The sequence below is a fragment of the Gossypium arboreum genome, chromosome 8, assembly GCF_025698485.1.
Source record: "Gossypium arboreum isolate Shixiya-1 chromosome 8, ASM2569848v2, whole genome shotgun sequence".
NCBI classification, from domain to species: Eukaryota; Viridiplantae; Streptophyta; class Magnoliopsida; order Malvales; family Malvaceae; genus Gossypium; species Gossypium arboreum.
Genome location: NC_069077.1, coordinates 32,983,873 through 33,004,085, shown reverse-complemented (window position 1 = coordinate 33,004,085; position 20,213 = coordinate 32,983,873). Strand labels below are relative to the sequence as shown.

Here is a 20,213-nt window from a genome sequence, read left to right as displayed (position 1 = left end):
CGTCTTTTCCTTGCTTGATTCTCCTTCTTTAACTCCTTGAGCTTAATCAATAAATCACTAGTTTAACCATCTTGCTAAACATTCATAATTCAACTACACATGCATATGTATGCTTGTATATTCGGCAACCATTCTTACTAATCGCCCATTTGGTCAATTATACACCTAACCGAATATGCACCAAAAACTTGATTCAACATTACCTACATACTCACTTTAATGGCGAATATATATATATATGTACAATGTCAACTAACATCTTTTAATCACCTAATTTCATCTCATGAACATTTAATCAAATTTTCCCAATCTAGCATATATTTTCACATCCATTTGTAACATCATGTACAAACACATATACACATATATCAAAACACAAATTTTACCTATCATGCAACAAGCATAAATCGCACTTATGAGCATGCCATGGCCGAATACATCCCACACCATCCCCTTTCAATTTTTGGTCATGGTTAAACAAAGAAAACTCCATGTCTTACTCAAGAATGCTAAAAGAAATTTCAAGAGTAGTCAATCCATCATTACATGTATCATCAACAAGCTTCAGCATTTAGCATGCAATGGCTTTAACACAATATCAACCTTGGCCAAATACCATTTCCATGGCATAACAAGGATTTGAACCATGGGCTAACATGAACATCAAGTTAGCAACTAAAACATGCATGAATCTCATGACACAACCTCAAACATACCTTAATCTTGACACAAGTATGACCAAATCTCCTTCTAGTTCTCTTCTAAACCAAGCATGAAGCAAAAATCCTTCCTTTTCCCTTAGTATTTTCAGCCAAGATTTGTGAATGGATGAACAAATTTTTCCTTTCTTTTTCCTCTACTCACGGCAACAAAGGGGGCATCCATGCTCATTTTTTTTCATTTCTTTATTTTTTCTACATAATCCACTAACTAAACATGTTGGAAACATGTTCCTTGCCCATATTCTTGTCATGGCCGCCACTCTTCCCTTTTTTGGGCAAATTGACATGCAAAACCACTCTTTTGCATGCATGTACTATTAGACCATTGTAAGATTAGCCTATCACCTTTCAACAATGTTTCATACAAGTCCATTTTAATAAATTCACATAGAAATGATCAAATTAATGCATGAAACTTTCACACATGCATTTACTAACATCATAAACATAGAATATAACTTTTAATTACTTATAAGACTCGGTTTAATGGTCCCGAAACCACTTTCCGACTAGGGTCAAATTAGGGATGTCACAACATCAGTTAAGCCTGACCCGACTCTTAGAATTTCCAGTGCTCCTACCGATCATCCTAGAGTATGAACCCTCATCGGAGGAAAATTACTTAGGGGACCGAGACAGATCGGTGGAATCCTCTCTTGTTGTGCATGTCTTTGATGATGAGAAATAAGAGGACTCAAAAGACATTGAGGGGTGCATGCGAAAAATTGATAGCCTGGTTGCGGACGATTTCATTGTTAGTCAAGAGGCGCCTTCTGGAGAGGAGGAAGTCCATGTTGCAGTTGTGAACGAAAAGTCCAAGGAAGAAAATACTGAGATAGAAGCTGCTGAGAAAAGATCTGCTAAGAACATTGTCAATGCATCCAAGATTGTGGATGCAACTACTGATAATCTGAAGCGAGATGGAGCTAAACCGTCTAAAGTTACAGAGGTAATTAATGAGGAGCACCACAACTCATTGGCGATAATAGTTTATACGAGACCACTCAAGGTGACCCCTCCTACACAGGAAACAGTCGATGACACTGGGACAACGTCAGAAACTAAAGAGCAATCCGAAGACCGTGTGAAGCACAAAGAAAAGAAGAGAAAGTGCTCCAAAGATAAAAAGCATAAGAAGGAAGTGAAAAAGATGAGGAAAAAGAAACATTGTACAGCCACATTGATGGCCGAGGAAAATCGAGTTAGTTTATTTTAAGTTTTAGCTATAGTATTCATGCATTGCATGTAGTTGTAATTTTCATTTTGTTAATGCACATTGTTGTTGCAAGTTCTTTTTGTATTGTCATTTCATTTTAATATTAGTGTATTGAGGACAATGCAAACTTTAAGTTTGAGGGAATGTATATGGGGTTTGGAAATACACTCACATTTCAAAAAAAAAAAAATTATGAAGCATGGAAGGTTTATTTATGGTTAATGTAAAAGTGTTTGAAAATTTTTGTTACATTCGATGCTTAATTCTTGAATCATGTAAATTATCAATGAATAAGTTGAATAAATTTGACTAAATATTGTATATTCAATTCGTTGATGAATGATTTAGGTTACATTAGTAATGGATGACTAGTAGCATTCTTTGAATCTTGAATGAATCTATCTTTTACAGCTGCTTATATATATGCATGGTTACGAATAAGAGACACTCCAAAGTGGGTGTGTTGTGAAATGCTAAAGAGGGAACACTAATGCAAGAGTTAGAAAAATGAATCTGGCTAAAGGCTGTCGCTGCATGAGTGTGTGTCAGCATAATTACATACTCCCTGGGGGTTTGTTACACTCCATCGTTACTTCTCAAGAACAAGGGTACAGTAATACAACGATATCCCTTATTCACAAGAAAAAGAGACATATGTTGTACAATAAATGTTGTATTAGAAGATAGAATTTAGGAATTAATGCATGATACTGATTTTGATGAAGTTACAATCTTATTCATTCATACTTATATATTGTCGATACAATATTCTGTCATCTAAATATGACTCATTCATTGGAATCTTAGGTGATTCAAGTTGCTAAAATGATCATTTGCCTTAGTGAGTTCTTGTGTAGCCTTGTTAGTTTCTATTTTACTTGAGGACAAGTAAAAACTCAAGTTTAGAGGTGTGATAGTACCTGAAAGAACATAAGTTTTCTTCCTACTTATTGGTTAATTTGTATCCATTTAGTTATCTTTAGCATATATTTTAGCATTTTCAGTTCAGTAATTTACATTTTATAACTCAGTGGATCTTAGGTTATTTATCCTTAATTTTGACATGTTTTGTTACTGATGTCGTTGCATGAATATTTCCAGATTGTACCCAAAATTGTCGCCATAGTTGAAAGTTGTCCAGATAAGAACAAAAAAGTGTGATATGTAGTACAGAGGCAGCATGATTCTGATAAAAGGACATCTGTGCTATTTGGAAAAAAATATATTTTGACGTGAAAAGAAAAAAAAAAGAGGGGAGAGTTTTTTTGATCATCTTCTTCAACCTATCCCTTGAAGCTTTCAGCTATGGTGACTTAAGCTCCTACGAGTAAATCGACGTGAAAAGGATGTAGCTTAGCTCTTGCTGAGGAGCCCTGAATGCGACACAAAAGGGAATAGAGAGATTTAAGTCAAGTTGTCTAAGAACAGTATTCTCCACTTGTTTCTTTTATTTTTCTTTTATAAACGTTGGCTATTACCTTCTATTTCTGTTAGTACGAAAGTACACATGATTTATGAGTTAAATGTTATTTTATTCAATCTTGCTTCTATTGTTTAATCTTTGGGTTTGAATGTTTTTAGCACGAAAGTGTTATTGCGGTTACTGACACTGGAAGTTGCAGCGACAATTCAAGCTAACAAGCATGACAATGGAAGTTGCTTGAGGATTAGAGGAATTCAATCCACTTATTGTTAATAGTGTTACATTGCCATCATCAAAAAGTGTGGTTAATGTGCATGTTTAAGTCTTAGATTAAATATAGAAGTTAAGTTTGGTAAGTTATTCATTGCAATTTAATGCACCGACAATCACCTGTCCTTTTATACCTTGTGAGCAGTTAGTATTCTGTTGAATATTTGCGTTGGGGATCCTAGTTTATCAATATCATATTTTATCTTATTGTTTTCAAATTATTGCTCGACAACTACTCTCACAATTTATCTCGTTACTATCCATTTAATGCACTGACATTGATAGACAAAAGACAACCATCGTTGTGGGATTGATAGCTGACAGACTCATATTTGTCTACTATACTTGCATCAGTAGTGTACGCTTGCACATTATTGTTGTGACATTAAATAACTGATCAGAGATCTATTGCTAACCCAACTATGGTAACCTCTCCTAGATAGTATTGAACGATCTTAGCCATTTGTTGTAAATTTCGAATAAGGTTGGGTATTTTGGAACTTATGCATGTAGTTAAAAGTGAAAAAATTCAAGTCAATTTTTGTTGATGGTAATCAAAATTTCAGAAGCATAAAATGTCAAAGAGGGTTTGGGAAAGAATTCTGGAAATGAGAAAGAGGAATAGAGGTGAAAAAATATATGAAGAAATCAAAGTATTTATTGGGTAAGGACACTGTGAATGGCGATGGAAACTACGATAGTCAGTGGAACCAAGTATGGCAAAAAGTAGATAAGATGGTGGGCTTTGAGTTTAGCTACAGAGAGAAGATGAATTCTTTAGAGAGAAGGGAGACAATTTACATAAACAATGGGTCGGAAAGAAAGAACAAGGTTGAAGACAATGGATTTCTTTAATATTTTTACAAAAATAAAAGCATAATTTAATTTCTTAAATGGCATATTCGTCATTCGAGTATTTTTTTCAATTACATATTTATTCTTCTCAACCAAATGTTAGTAATGCAAAGGGTTATTGTCAGTGGGTATATCTCCCATTGGTTATGTACCAGCTATCAAGAGAGTTTTTATATAGCTTTACTTCTTACTCTCATTGAGTAATTGGGCCATAGGCTTATCACACACGTGTTATTGCTACCTACTTGTTTTGGATCGTCTTGCATATATATCTTTTTGGATAAAAGTTTTATTATTTTTCTTCAGAAAATAATATTTTTATTAGTTTTATTTTTTTCCAGTTTACTGTTCCAAAAAAATGGAATTGATATATTTTTTTATTATTAGGCGCGAAAATAGTGGGGCAGGTTCAAACTACTCTTGCATTTTTTTTTACTCTTTTACCCTTGCCTATTTACCATTTTGCCCTTCTATTACTAGTATAAATAGAGTGTTGATTTCCTCATTTTTCACACTGAACAGAAAATGCAACCCTCTCTGAAGCACATTTTTCTCCTCTACCTTCCTTTTCGATTTGTTTAAACTTTGTTGATTTTCCCCTAAATCACTTTGTGGAGAATTATGTCTAGGAGTTTGGGTTTTAAGCAGGATCGACTGTGACCCCTCCAAACTTTCTTGGAAATTGATCCTGTTGTGATTTTTTCGTGAGAAGAGCAAGACCAGTCTGATTTCATCTTTCATATTCGAGTGTACAAATATTGAAGCACTGTGTTAACCTTTGGGGATGACGTCTACTACACAATTACACCGATCAGAGTGAATTTGTTTCTAAGGCAGTGGATTTATCACAACACAGTAAATTTATGATTTCATAATTCTTTATTTATTCCCCAGTCAATGTTAACAGATTTGTTTTGCAGTACCTTATTTTTAACACCAAACGCGTGAATACTATTACAATACTCATTCAATTCCATCCAACTAAACCAATGTTATACCTATTCAATTCCATTACAACCCTATTCTATTCTCATCAGATGGCTATTTCATTACAGTCCTATTTTATTCCAATCAGTCAAACGTGTCGTTAATTCTTTTTAAAATTATCGAAAACAGCAAAAAAAAAGTTAACGACACTGCTAGCTTGCTGACATGGCATGTTGCATGGTTGTTCATGAATGTTTATTACTGACATAAGAATCTTTTATTTCATATGAAATATCAGAAAAAAATTTAAAAAAATCTTAAAACTTTTTAAAAATAAAAAAAAATTTAAAATAGATTTAATTTAATAAAAAATTTTGAATGGGAAAATACTGATTAACCACGAACCCGCACATCGCACCATCTTCATCAAAAGCATTGTTCATCTAACTTTCAAATACCCACACTTCTTAAGCATCAATACCCATTATCTACCCTGAAATTGAAATCCAATGACATTTCACTCAAACCCAAAATCCATTCAAGTCAATCCCATCACTCCATCAATCGAGACTCACAAATCCAGAATGTTCCAAGCAAATATGCTGATTAAAAATCTAAACTAAAACTAAGGAGGAAAAGATGCACAATCAAATTGAGATGGGAACATCGATTTGAAAAACCCAACAAAGTTGATCCATCTTTGTCCCTGTATTCGGTGAGCTTGAAGCAATTAGCAGCTTTATCAAAGAGCTTTGCGGCATCTTCATGTTTGGCAGTTAAACAAACACTAGACTCTTAAGTTTTTCTTTGCTTTTATCTTGAGTTCTTCTCTAGTCATCGATCTCCCATTCTTCTCTCTCTCTAAAAAATCTTATCAAACCTCACATCTTGGCCTCTATATCATTATCTAAATCTAAAATATACCTTCTCTCTTTTCTTTTCTTTTTTCTTTTTTAAATCAGAAAATTTTCCCCTTAGCTTGGTCTTGGTCCATGTATGGGTTGGTAGTATCACAATTCGAAATTAGAAAAGTTGAGGATGTGCTTGATACAAGAGAAAGAACAAAAGACTTTTTAAAGAGTTATTTCGGTTTCAATCGTGAATTTTTGGGCGTTGTGGCTATTGTGATTCTTGGATGGGCACTGGTTTTCGCATTTTTATTTGTAATTTTTCATCAAAATACTCGTTTTTCAATGACGATAGACAAGAAAAGCTATTTTTTAATATTTTTAAAAAAATAATATTTAATATATATTTTTGAATATTTATAATTTTTCATTTTTCATTTTTTTTATTTTCTAATTATTTTTTAATTTTTTAATATTTTTTTGAATTTTTTAATTATTTTCTGACATGGCATATAGGGCTGAGTATTCGATCGAGTCAAGTCGAATCAAATCAAAAAAATTCGAGTTAATTGAGTTGACGAATCATATTTTAGCAACAGAACTCAAATTAATTTTTTTTCGAATTGAATCGAATCGAGTGAAAAAATTTTGAGTTAAGTCGAGTCGAGTTAATGAATCATATTATTTATACTCAATGTTGTGTTTACATTGACCAATTATTCAACTAGTAGACGAAATACAAGATTATTTAACTACATAAACAATATAATTGTTTTACCTTTTAACTTAATGAGTAAATATTAATCAAAAAAACGTAATTTTGCCTTTTAACTTTAGAAAAGGTAAACATTTATCAAAACGACGTACTTTTTCCTTTTCTTATTCGGATTTTCAGATAACTTGAATTATGTAATTCATATTCGAGTTAAACCAAAAAATTTAATTTTTTATTCGAGTTGATCCGAATAACTTGATTAACTCAAAGAACTCGAACTATTTAATTCAAAATTTAATTTTTTTATCGAATTTTTTGAATTGAATCTGATTTTGCTTACCCCTAATAGCATATGAGGCAAAATAATGCCATGTCACAATAAACATCCATGCAAAACGCTAAGTCAATGCCTAAATGTCATATCAACAAATTAACAGTGTAGTTAACTTTTTCATCCTTTGATCAATTTGAAAAAAAAAAAAACCTAAAAGTATGAGGGCTAAAAAAGAAAAAGGGTTGGATTTATTTTTTTAACATAGATTAAAGGCTTAAAATTTCATTATGTCTTTTAAAATCACCACAAGTTTTCGTTTTAGTCATTTAACTAAAAAAAATTATATTTTTGTCATTGAACTATTCAAAAGTTTTCATTTAAGTCACTAAAATATTCAAAAGTTTTTATTTAAGTTACTAGATTGTTAATTTTTTTCTAAAAAAAAGTTTTGTCAATGAGCTCCAAGCAATGATTCAACGATCAGTATGGCGAATCAATATCCATCGACGAGTAAAAGAACATATCTTAGATCCAAGTTAATCTGATGATCAGTGTCAGAGATCGAAGAAAAAACTATTTGAATTTTGGTTCATAGATTCATGACGTCCAAATTTGTTTCATGAAAAAAAAACGAACTATAAAAGAGAAGAGGATGAGAGCTTTTGATTAGTATAGGTAGTGCGAAAAGAGAAAGCCATATAGCATTAACTTTAATAGCCTAGTGACTTAAATGAAAACTTTTGAATAGTTCAATGACCAAATTGTAACATTTTTAGTTAAGTGACCAAAATGAAAACTTACCCATAGTTTAGTGACTGATGGTGTAGTTTGCTCTAAGAAAAAAATAAGACTTATCAAATAAAGGAAAACAACACAAAACATGTTACATTAAAGCAACATATACCCAAATTGACTCTTGAAATTATTTATTTGTTCGAAATACCCTCAAAATAGAAACAATTTAAAAAGTAGACAAAAAGCCACCGTTCAAGTATTTACAACCAACCAACTTTCCAAAAGGAATTGTTGGTGGTTGGTAGAGATTCAACAACAAGAAGCACCGACCTTTATCTGTCACAACCTACAAAGATAACAAAGATGACTACAAAATAAATATGCAAAGTGGAGAGAGGGAAGGCACGTGGAGTGAAAAAGAGGAAAAAACATGTAGATTAGAGATGATGGAGGGTGAGCGATACTGACCAACCATCGAACAACTGTTCGCGTGGCACTAAAAAGTTCTTGCTTTAGATTGGCAGTAGATAATTCTATAAAAAATGGTTTATATGTCAAAAAACCCTTAAGAAAATGTAAAAAAAAATCAGTTAAGCCTTTGTATTAAATATGTACCCAATTAAGTCCCTTCCTTAACGGTTTTCGTCATTGGCCACGTTGATTGTAACAACCCACCGATAGATATATTATTAAGTTATTATTTGGTGCGTAGTTATTTATGCTAAGGGTAGTTAACAAGTAAATTAGTGTACTTATTTTTGGTTGTATGTGTGGTGTATTCTATGGAATTCACCATTTGGCAGACTCTAGAGTTTGGCGGGTTCTTTTGTTAAGTTATCTGCCAACCCTAAATGTTTTGGGAGAACTTGTTAGTTCACAGCTTGGTAAGTTTGTTTCTGTGGTTAGTATATGTTACAATGACATGGTAAGTGGTGTTAGAGTTTAGTTGAAACCTAGCTAGAATTGAACTAGGATACTGTGATTTGATATATGTATTTGTCTCTTTTTTAGCTCAAGAAGCTAATGAATGTCCCAGCAACAAGGCCAAAAGACCTGCTTAGTAGATTTCTATACTAGATTTGATATATGTTACTTTTTACTTTCGTGTGTAGTAAATTTCATTGTTTTATGAACTATGAAAAGGCAAGTGTTCATTCACAATAATGTAAGTGTGGTGTTTGCCTTGTAGTGTTCAACTAGTATTATAAGTGTAGGTATGGTTTGTTTATGTTCCGATATAAAATACCTTTCTTACTGCATGATCTAGTACCATCAATATGTGATATGTGAGATGTGATGATGAAGAAAGGGGATATGTTTGTGATGCCTCTGGTAGGACAGGTATATTGCAAACCGAACTGGCAGATCACGAGAAAGTATACTCAACTGGGCCGAAATGATGTGAGGAGTTAAGGAATGTGTGCATATGAATATGACAGATTAATATGACTCTGACTCTGAATTCTAGGCAAGAGGTTGGCATAAGGATGGGTTGTGTAAAAGTTATGGTTAAGTTGACTAATAGTAATTGCCCATGTGTCGTGTTAAGTTGGCATATCGAGTCTATCTGTATTCTATGAACACCATTAGGCGTATTATGATTATTGTGTTAAATCTCTCTGAAAGGTTGGATATCATTATGGTATTAAAGCTTGTTCATTAGTAATACCACTGTACATTAGATGTGTTTCCTTTATGGAACTCACTAAGTTTGTTTGAACTTACTCTGTTATTATTTCCTTTTCATGCATGCTGACTGAAGGAAAAGATTCTGTTGAAGGGACTACGCCAGAAAACTATTGATAGTGAGTCATATGTTTAATTCTGTATCATGCATGACCTTTTGGGGTGGTGAGTAGATATGCTTTATAATCAACCTGTTCAAATATTTGCAACTTTTGTCATGACATTTTTATTTAAGAACTTTTGTGAACTCTTGAAGTATGTATTTTAATCCAAGCAATCGTGGTTTATGAGATTATCTTTTGACATATACGCCAAATAGTTTTGAATGTTGTTTTAACCACCAATGATGCACTTGAAACTATTATATGGTAAATAATTTATCTTGTGATTTACAAAATCTGTAACACCCGTAACCCGTATCCATTGTCGGAACAAGGTTACGGAGCATTACCGGAGTTTACATAACAAATAGACAAAAATTTCAAACATTTCACATCATATAATATTCATATCATAATCTAATTGAAATCAAACATATTGTCCCTTATATGAGCCCTCGAGGCCCAAAATACGCATTAGAAACAAGTCGGGACTAAATCGGATGCTCAAAGAATTTTCGAAAAGCACTAAAATTTTTCAAGCTGCAGGGGTCACATAGCCGTGTGGCCAAACCGTGTGGGCATTCGAAATAGGGAACAGGGCCGTGTCCCAACCCGTGTCCGTACCTGTGCCCGTGTAACTCTCTGACTTGGGCCACACAGCTGGCCACACGCCTGTGTGCTAGGCCGTGTGAGCATATTGACTTGTGCAATTTAAAAGATACATATGACACACGGCCATGTCACCTGGCCATGTGTCACACACAGTTGAGACACACGCCCGTGTGAACGAAAATAGGTCATTTTCTAAGCCACATTTCTCACCTAGTTTGATACCAACCTAAACACAACAATTTTCACATCGTCAAGCCATAACAAGACAATCAAAACAAGTCAAAATCAAGTCTTAAACATGAAATATCACCACATACAACCAATATGCCCTTAGGCACCTCAATTGACAATTTAAAGACATGTCAACAAGTATCTCAATTTACCTAAATAACCAAATTCATGTATGCATATTCAAACCACATTTTACTTTCTTTCATTCTACCATATCAAACACATAACAAATATGATAATGCCACTTATATACACATCAAAATATACCAAACACAAGCCATTCAAATGGCTAGTTTCAACAAAACATTTATATACCAACATTGGCCAAAATAACCTATACATGTCATTATATCTGAGATTAATGACTGATAGATAGTGTGAGATAGCTTCGACCAGTTTCTAACCTGTATGAGCTCCCGAATTACTATAAAACATGAAAAATAACACAGAGTAAGCATTTAAACTTAGTAAGTTCGTATAACACGAAATTTAACTTACCATATATCCATACAATAGGTAAGTAAACATAGCATATCTCAACCAATTTGGCCAAAAGCCTACTAAACACATGATCACTAACATATAGCCATGAAAATCACATATAAGATCCAACACACTTGATTGAATTCATTAAATAATCAAATTTCATGTTTTTCATATAAGACCACTAATAGTTCATATCGAACTCATATAATCTCGTAACAGAACTGTGTCCGTTGAACCATTTAGAATATCTTTGGATACACAGGTAGTACACACGAGGTGTACTGAACTGTAATCCATCAATTCATATACATGTATGCTCATACGAGCTGTAAACAGTATGCTCATACGAGCTGTAAACAGTAAGCTCATGGGAGCTGAATAACGGGAAGCTCATACGAGCTGAATAACGAGAAGCTCATAAGAGCTGAAATCGGTGACCCTAATGACATGTCATTTGTATCCTACGGATTCCTAAGGTTCAAACGGGGCTCGGTAATTGTTAAATATATAACTAGTATTTATTCATGAAAATTGTACAATTCACAAACAATAATTCAATTTAACACATATAAATGTACAATTTAATTACACGAACTTACCTCAACGAGTTTACATAGATATGAAGGTGACTAATCCGATATTTTTCCTTTGCCTCGATCTAACACCGTACTAGGTTTAACCAAATTTATACGAATGAATTTAACTCGATTCAATATAATTCATATTCAATTTAGTCCAACAAATATTTTTGGAAAAATTACTATTTTTCCCCTATACTTTTAATTCATTGCAATTTAGTCCCTAGGCTCGGAAAATAAAATTCACACAATTTAATCTTTACTCATGCCTAGTTGATTTTTATACCTATTAATAGCAGCCCATATATTTCATAAAATTCACAAATTTTACCATAAATTTATCATCTTTTCAATTTAATCCCTAATTGATAATTTCATCAATGTTCTCTTTATAAAAGTTGTTTATCTAACAACAACCTTTCATTTTCTATCATAAAACTTCAAAACTCAAGCATACTCATCAATGACAAAACCTTAATACTTTAACAATTTTACAAATTAATCTCCGGACTAGTTACATTAAGCTATTACGATCTCGGAAACATAAAAATATTAAAAACGGGACAAAAATACATACCTAATTAAGCAAAATAAGCTTGCTAATATTTCAAGCTTCCATGGCTAGGTTTTCTCTCTCTTTATTTTTTTTTTTTGTGGTAGATGATAATAATAGATGATATTTGTTTATTTTATTAATTATTACAATTTTAATCACAAATTTCTAAAATTATCCTTAATATTTTATTAAATTTCCAATGATGACTATTCATACTTATCCACTAACCACTTTAATGGTCTTTACTATATAAGGACTTCCAATTTAAATTTCTATAGTTATTTAATACTTTTAGCTATTAGAACTCAACTTTTGCACTTAATGCAATTTAGTCCTTTTTATCAAATTAGGCATGTAAATAGTTAAGAAATTTTTATACGGTATTTCTATCATACTGTAAATCATATAATAAAAATAAATTTTTTCGTTTTTAGATTTGTGGTCTCGAAACCACTATTTTGATTTCATTGAAAACGGGCTGTTACAAAATCTATTAACTTACATAATGCTTTCGCCAAATGTTTTATGTAAAGATGTGTTTACTTGGCGTACTACTAATTTGATTGTTTTGTTTTTGTCACCAATACCTCGATACTTTTAAAAATTTTCAAGTGTTTTGTTAAACTCTAATAGTTTTATGTTGTGACATACCATACCTAGATCTTGAGATTAGGACGAGCGTGGGTGTTACATTGACCGTTAAAATAAATTGACAGACCAATCAGATGGTGACATGTGGTAGCTTCTAGTTGAATTTAATATTTTTTCCATAAAAATATTAACAAATTAGAAAAAAATATTAAATATTAAAAATGAAAATTGATATAAGCTTATAAAACTATCAAAATATAAAATTCTAATAAATTATAAAAATTATAAAATTAATAAAAAAGATTTAAAATATTTAAAATTTTATAAAATGTATTAAAATTATAGAAAATCATAAAAACTTTAACTAGATCAAATCAATCAATTGGATTGATTAGACCAAAACTAATAAGGGTGCCAATTTAGAGAAAACCATAAGACTGGCTGACCTCGGTTGAATTAATTTTTTTAAAAATAATTTTTTACTTAATTGATTTAGACAAATCAATTGAACTAGCCAATTGAAGGCTTGACCAATTCGACCACTGGTCCAATTTTGAAAACCTTGGTCAAAATGTTTCATTCTAACATATGTTATTAGTTGGATATTGAAATTTTGGTTTGGTAATAAACATTTAAAAGTAAAATTCAGTTCAATTGCCTGGTTCCCAAGTCAACCTGTTGATTTCAGGCTATCTGGTCCTGTTTAAGTTATTTTCTTTTTTGTTTTTTATAATTTTATAAGTTTATATCAAATTTAATATTTTTAATATTTTTAAATAAATTTTACAATTTTATTATTTCGAAAGAATTCTAATACGTTTTTATTTTAAATATTTTAAATAATTTTATCATTTATTATAATATTTATAAATTTTATAATTTTATATCAATTTTATTATTTTTAGATATTTATATTTTATATTATTTTTCTATTTTATAATTATTTTTACAGGAAAAATATTATATTAAACTAGAAGTGCCATGTGTCACCATCTAATTGGTATATTTATTTTAATGGTCAACGTGGCCAATCACAAAAACCATTAATGAAGGAGCTTAATTGATTGTTCAAGTTAAAGTATGGGCTTAATTAGGTGCAAATTTAATACAAGAACTTACTTGAATTTTTTTTACAGTTTCTTAAAAGTTTTTTAACATATAAACCATAAAAATAAAATTACGTAAAAACTAAGCAAATAAATATTTAAATCCTTTAACATTTAATATTTAATTCAATGATAGTATATAATTTTATTTATTGTTAGGAAGATGAAGCGATAAATAGAATTGAAGGGGCCGGAGGTGTATATATTAAAAAAAATATTGTAAAAACCTAAAATGTACCTTTTTTATTTCTAATTGTAAAATTTATTTAAATACAGAAAACAATATTAATATTAAAAAGTTTCAAATTACAAAATCTAAAAGGTAATCAAAATACAATTTTAAAAGGATGAAATCATAATTTTATATATATCTAAACAATAATATAATATTTGTAAATAAAACTAAAAACAATTGATTAACCCATACATAATCCATTTTTCATTCTTTTATGTAAACTATTTATTAAAAAGTTGAAAATTTTATTATAATTGTTTCTTTTCATTCCGCCAATGGTACTTTGATTCTTTTAGATTTTATGTTTCCTCCCATTCTATGTAAACGTGTACTTTTTTTTTTTGATTTATTTTAGTTATAATGATTAATTATAATTGGAACAGCTGTAACTTCGAATAAATGAATAAATTATTTTTTCAATTTTTCATTTTAACCAAACAAAAATAACTGTTTTTTTTTAACTTACAATTCACACCTATAATAATTATGGTTTTAATTATTGGACTAAATAATTAACTCAACAAATTAACTTAATTGAATAAATCTAGTGACTTTTTTTCTTTTTTCTTTTTCCTTTTTCAATTTGTATATATGTTTTCGAGTATAGTGTTTACAAATATGGTAACAATAAGACTTGATGTCAAGTTTTCTGTTGAATCATTATAATTTAATCACTTTTTAAAAATAAATTAATAATAATTAAAAGATTAAAATTTAGAAAAAATATATTTTAAAAAGTCAAAGATAAAAAGAAAACCCAAAATAACTTTATAAAAAGCAAAAATAAATAAAAATTAAATGTTGGATTTTATTTTTATCATTAAAAATCGATCTAGTTATTGGGGTCTCAATCAACGAACTTATCCTTCAATTCTAACTTGGTGAGGTTGAATTTGACAACATTGGGGTTTATATTTGCAGGTAAAACAAAATTGAAAAAAGTTGACGTAGCCACAATTGAAACCACAAATGACTGAATATTGAAGTAATAGTAAAAGAAAACGAATATCATATTCCGAATTTTAATGATTTAATTCATTTTTAGTTCCACTTTCTCGTAGTGGTTGAATCGAATAAATATGGGCTGCAACTAGGATTATTTATTTTCTTGGCAAGAAGAAAACAGGGATTGGAAGGTCAAGTTTAACTGACAAGTCATCTCACCAACCATACCAACCGTCACGTGGCGGTTATCCCCTCCCAAGCTTTTGGGAAAATCCCGGCTACCCAACCTTTTTTCTGGGTTCCTACGTAGGATCCGCACCTAACTTGGCTCCCACCTAAACCCACTACTTTTGTAGGCTGAAGCTGCTACATTATCCTCCTTGGCTCATGCCTAGCTTTTTTGGCACTTCTCTCTCGGCTTCAACATTGCTCAACTTGGTTGGTGGAAAGTGTGAACCAATTTTGGTACCGTGTTGAAGAGAGAAGGTGGTTAGTGTTAAAAAATATATCCTGAAATTCGAACTGAATCAACGTCCACCAGATTCTAAAGTTGTTGAAAACTGACTTACCTCACTTTCAAACTTTCTTTTATTTTATAAATACATGGTATAATTTAATGCATCCTCAAATTTATAATCTTAGTATGTGTTATCCACATATATACATTAACATTATTATTTTATTTAAGTTGAAAGTGTGAAAATGTTGCCAAATTCAATTATTTGCTTTACTTTGTAAAAGAGTTCTATTTTGCAAGCAATATTACATGATATAATATATTATAAATATTTTTAAGAATAGTTAGCTTGTACATTGTCAATGAAATGAAAAAAATTTACAAATGAGTTTTAGAGTATTATTGTCTTTATAAAAAGAAAAACAGCAAAATAGCACATGGTAACCTCTTACATGGAGGGTTTTTTTTTCATTGGTTATGTATAGAATAATTTTTATTGATTTTCTTGGTAACTTCTATAATAGTTTTATAATTTATATTCAGAGTCATTCACAGTTCATGATTGATTCTTTCAAATTAAATTTTATAATAGTTTATTGTATAAAATTTTAATAAAATCAATTATTTTAAAGTAAAATAAAAAATTGTTATAGGTTTCTCAGATACTATTATATGTGTAAAATAGCAATCTCTTTAACATCTAAAATTATAGTAGATAAATGAGATTGTGCAATCATAGAAGGATTAAAGAGAAGATTAATATATCATTAATTAATTATATGTGAAGATGATAATCCTTAAATAAAAATCAATACATAAACTTATACAATTACGTAAAATTTTAAAGAGTCATTAGATGATAAGCCACTTAAATGGAAACAATTAGGCATTCACTATAGGAAAAATGGCTCAAGCCGAATTACCGGAAAAGGTTAGTGATTGACTGGAGTTTCCCCTAAAATTGGGAGTTTTGCTAATAAAAATAGTACATAAACATAAATTATAAAAAAGTTAGTTTTAAAAATAATTAAATAACAAAAATGAATGAAAAACTTGTACTTTATAATAACCTTCACAAAGATTACATTTACCTTTCTTAATTTTTATATAATCTAATCTTCTTTTAATATTATTTATAAAATCTAAAATTTGATTCAAATTATATTGAATAATTTAACTAAGAAAAGAAACAAATGTCATTTTCTTCCACCAAACCCCAGTCAGACAATCCCCTGACATCCAACGGCTACTTCTCTCATATCAGCCGTCAGATGCTGATTTTACCAAATTCCTACCCAACACCAAAAATATATATAAATAATAATCCACACTGACTAAACCGGTAACCGGTAAGAGCCAATCCATTTTCTCTATAAATAGCCGCGTTCGAGGCTAGATTCGTTGTGCCGTTGAGTTCCGCTGCTTTATGGTTCTGGTCTGCTCAACACTCTTCCTTCTCTCTAAATCTAATACTCAGATCCGCGAGTAATTTTTGTCACAGGTTATCTTTTCTACCTTTTTTTTTAAAAAAAAAAAGAAAAAGATATTGTTTCTTTGTTTATTCATTTTATCCGTCGTTCTTGTTTGGAGATTTTGTTCTGTTGTTATTAGTAGCAGAGGGAAATAAGTGTTCTGACTTTGTGTTATCCGTTTCTATCTCGTTTTTTCGTTGATTTTTTGCTGAAATATTTGTAGATCTGTGCGGATTTTGTGTTTGTTTTGGAGTTTTTAGCGTGTATGTATGTTTTTATAATAAGATGCGAGATTTTGAGGTTTGACTATGGATTGTTTATGGAAGTTATATTGCAAAAAACGGTTCATTTTGTAAAGCTTTGAGTTAACATGAGTAAATAAATGTTGCCGTGCGACGACTTCAACTTTAATTGGTTTTACATTTTTTTTTACTTAAAAAGTAGCCAAGTTTTGAGTGGGATCTACTAGATCTGTAAATTTTACATCATTTTCTCTCTTTTATATTGAGTATAAAATATATATGAACTGTGATTTATATGTCGGTCAGTCATTTCTGTGCAGGCTTAAATTCTTGCCCTTCTGAAAGTGAATAATTCCAAAGGCTGTGACAATAAGGTTCTTTCTTTATGATGTCGGAAAGAATAGGATAGGAAAGAGAAAATTTTGTTCAGTTGTTTCTGAGAATGAGAAATTACAGTGAAAAACTGTGAAATTGCAACAGCTTCCATTATTTTTCCTAAATTATTGTTCACAGTTCTGACTTTAAAGCATGGAGCTGTTGTGTGTTATGTTGATTCTATTGTTTCTTAAATTATTTTTTTTTACTTTTTATTTGCATCATATTCTATTGGCCTGCCACACTAAGATTCATTTCATCAAGTTGCTTCAGCCATTGTACTAAGGATTATTTGGTGTTCTTGCAATACGCAGCTCATTAGAATGGAGACCTTTCTATTCACATCTGAATCAGTGAATGAGGGTCACCCCGACAAGCTCTGCGACCAGATCTCGGATGCTGTGCTGGATGCTTGCCTTGCCCAGGACCCCGACAGCAAGGTTGCCTGTGAAACATGCACCAAGACCAACATGGTCATGGTCTTTGGAGAGATTACCACCAAAGCCAATGTAGACTATGAGAAGATTGTTCGTGACACATGCCGCTCTATCGGATTTGTTTCTGATGATGTGGGTCTTGATGCTGACAACTGCAAGGTCCTGGTCAATATTGAGCAACAGAGCCCTGATATTGCCCAGGGTGTCCATGGCCACTTCACCAAGCGCCCAGAAGAAATTGGAGCTGGTGACCAGGGCCATATGTTTGGGTATGCCACTGATGAGACCCCAGAACTCATGCCCCTTAGCCATGTCCTTGCAACTAAGCTTGGGGCTCGTCTAACTGAGGTTAGGAAGAATGGCACCTGCCCCTGGCTAAGGCCTGATGGTAAAACCCAGGTTACTGTTGAGTACTACAATGACAAGGGTGCCATGGTTCCCGTTCGTGTTCACACTGTCCTCATTTCTACTCAACATGACGAAACTGTTACAAATGATGAAATTGCTGCTGACCTCAAAGAGCATGTTATCAAGCCTGTCATCCCTGAAAAGTACCTAGATGAGAAAACAATCTTCCACCTTAACCCATCTGGCCGCTTTGTCATTGGTGGTCCTCACGGTGATGCAGGTCTCACTGGTCGTAAGATCATTATTGACACCTATGGTGGCTGGGGAGCCCATGGTGGTGGTGCTTTCTCTGGAAAGGACCCTACCAAGGTGGACAGGAGTGGTGCTTACATTGTTAGGCAGGCTGCCAAGAGCATTGTGGCTAATGGGCTTGCCCGAAGGTGCATCGTGCAGGTCTCTTATGCTATTGGTGTGCCTGAGCCCTTGTCTGTCTTTGTAGACAGCTATGGAACTGGAAAGATTCCTGACAAAGAAATCCTCCAAATTGTGAAGGAGAACTTCGACTTCAGGCCCGGTATGATCACCATCAACCTGGATCTCAAGAGGGGTGGCAATGGCCGGTTTTTGAAGACAGCTGCCTACGGACACTTTGGAAGGGACGACCCGGACTTCACCTGGGAAGTTGTGAAGCCCCTCAAGTGGGAGAAGCCTCAGTCTTAAAATCCAGCTTTGGCTGTTCTCGAGTGTCTCTAATCTCATACATATGATGCCCCTCATTCATTTTCATTTTCCTTTTTCTTATTTGTTCTCTTTCACCTTTAATTGTGTCCTTCTGTCAATGTCGTGTTCCAAAAATGTATGAGAATTTTGCTTATATTGATGGCACTGGAAGTAAACAATCTTCCTCTTATAATTGCTTAATGGAATTCTTGGCTACCTTAATCAAATTATTGTTGAAATGCCCTCTTTTTTATTTATCACATTATTCGCTGCAATTCCGTATTTCAGGCTTCGGTGCGCACACTTGACCTATGATATGCACGAAATATGGGTAAAATAGGGTATCACCCTCTTTGCATTTTCACCTTGTATCTGTTGCACGAAATCTCGCATCAGGTACTTCATTCCCATTCTTGACATTTTTGAACCTTAAGTAAAATAATAAATTAGGACTTTTAAAAAATTATAAAATGTAATAAAATAAAATTATATACTAATAATTTCATTAAAATAATATGTTTTATGAAATTAAGCAAATAATATATTTTTAACAAAATTTAAAAATATATATTTTTCATTCAATTTACTCCCATGTCATTAACTACAAAAACACAAAAATATTTAAAATGGGTTCTACAAGCATTTTGATATGCAAACTCGTTAATGATAACATCAACATCAAGTTTTCCAAAAAATCATTCTCAATTTTTATTTTAAAATTAGTAACTATTAATAAAAGGAACAAAACTCAAAATTACGCATTTAATTTTGGTCTAATGTAATATTATACACGACTATTAAGTGAGTATATTTTTATTTTAAATATCATATTAGTGAACTTAGTAGAAAAATTGAGAGAGTTAATAATTGAATTCAAATTTTAAAATATGAAATATATAATTATTAAATTTCAAATATACAAAAGTATAAGGATTTAAAAGCATATTTTAAACTATTATATATTTAGTAGTTATTTTAGTTACACCGAGGTCATTGTTATACAAATCTAAGTAGATTAGATTTTCATTTTTAGATTTTTATATAAAAAAC

General features: G+C 31.6%; 1 protein-coding gene across 1 annotated transcript; it reads left to right on the top strand.

The window, feature by feature from the left end:
• Positions 1-17,060: 17,060 nt before the first annotated feature.
• On the top strand, positions 17,061-19,390 carry LOC108469772 (S-adenosylmethionine synthase 2). The gene is made up of 2 exons (XM_017770798.2): positions 17,061-17,070; positions 17,973-19,390. The coding sequence occupies exon 2, from the start codon at positions 17,982-17,984 to the stop codon at positions 19,161-19,163; it is 1,182 nt and encodes a 393-aa protein (XP_017626287.1). The 5' UTR covers positions 17,061-17,070; positions 17,973-17,981; the 3' UTR covers positions 19,164-19,390.
• The last annotated feature ends 823 nt before the right edge of the window (positions 19,391-20,213 follow it).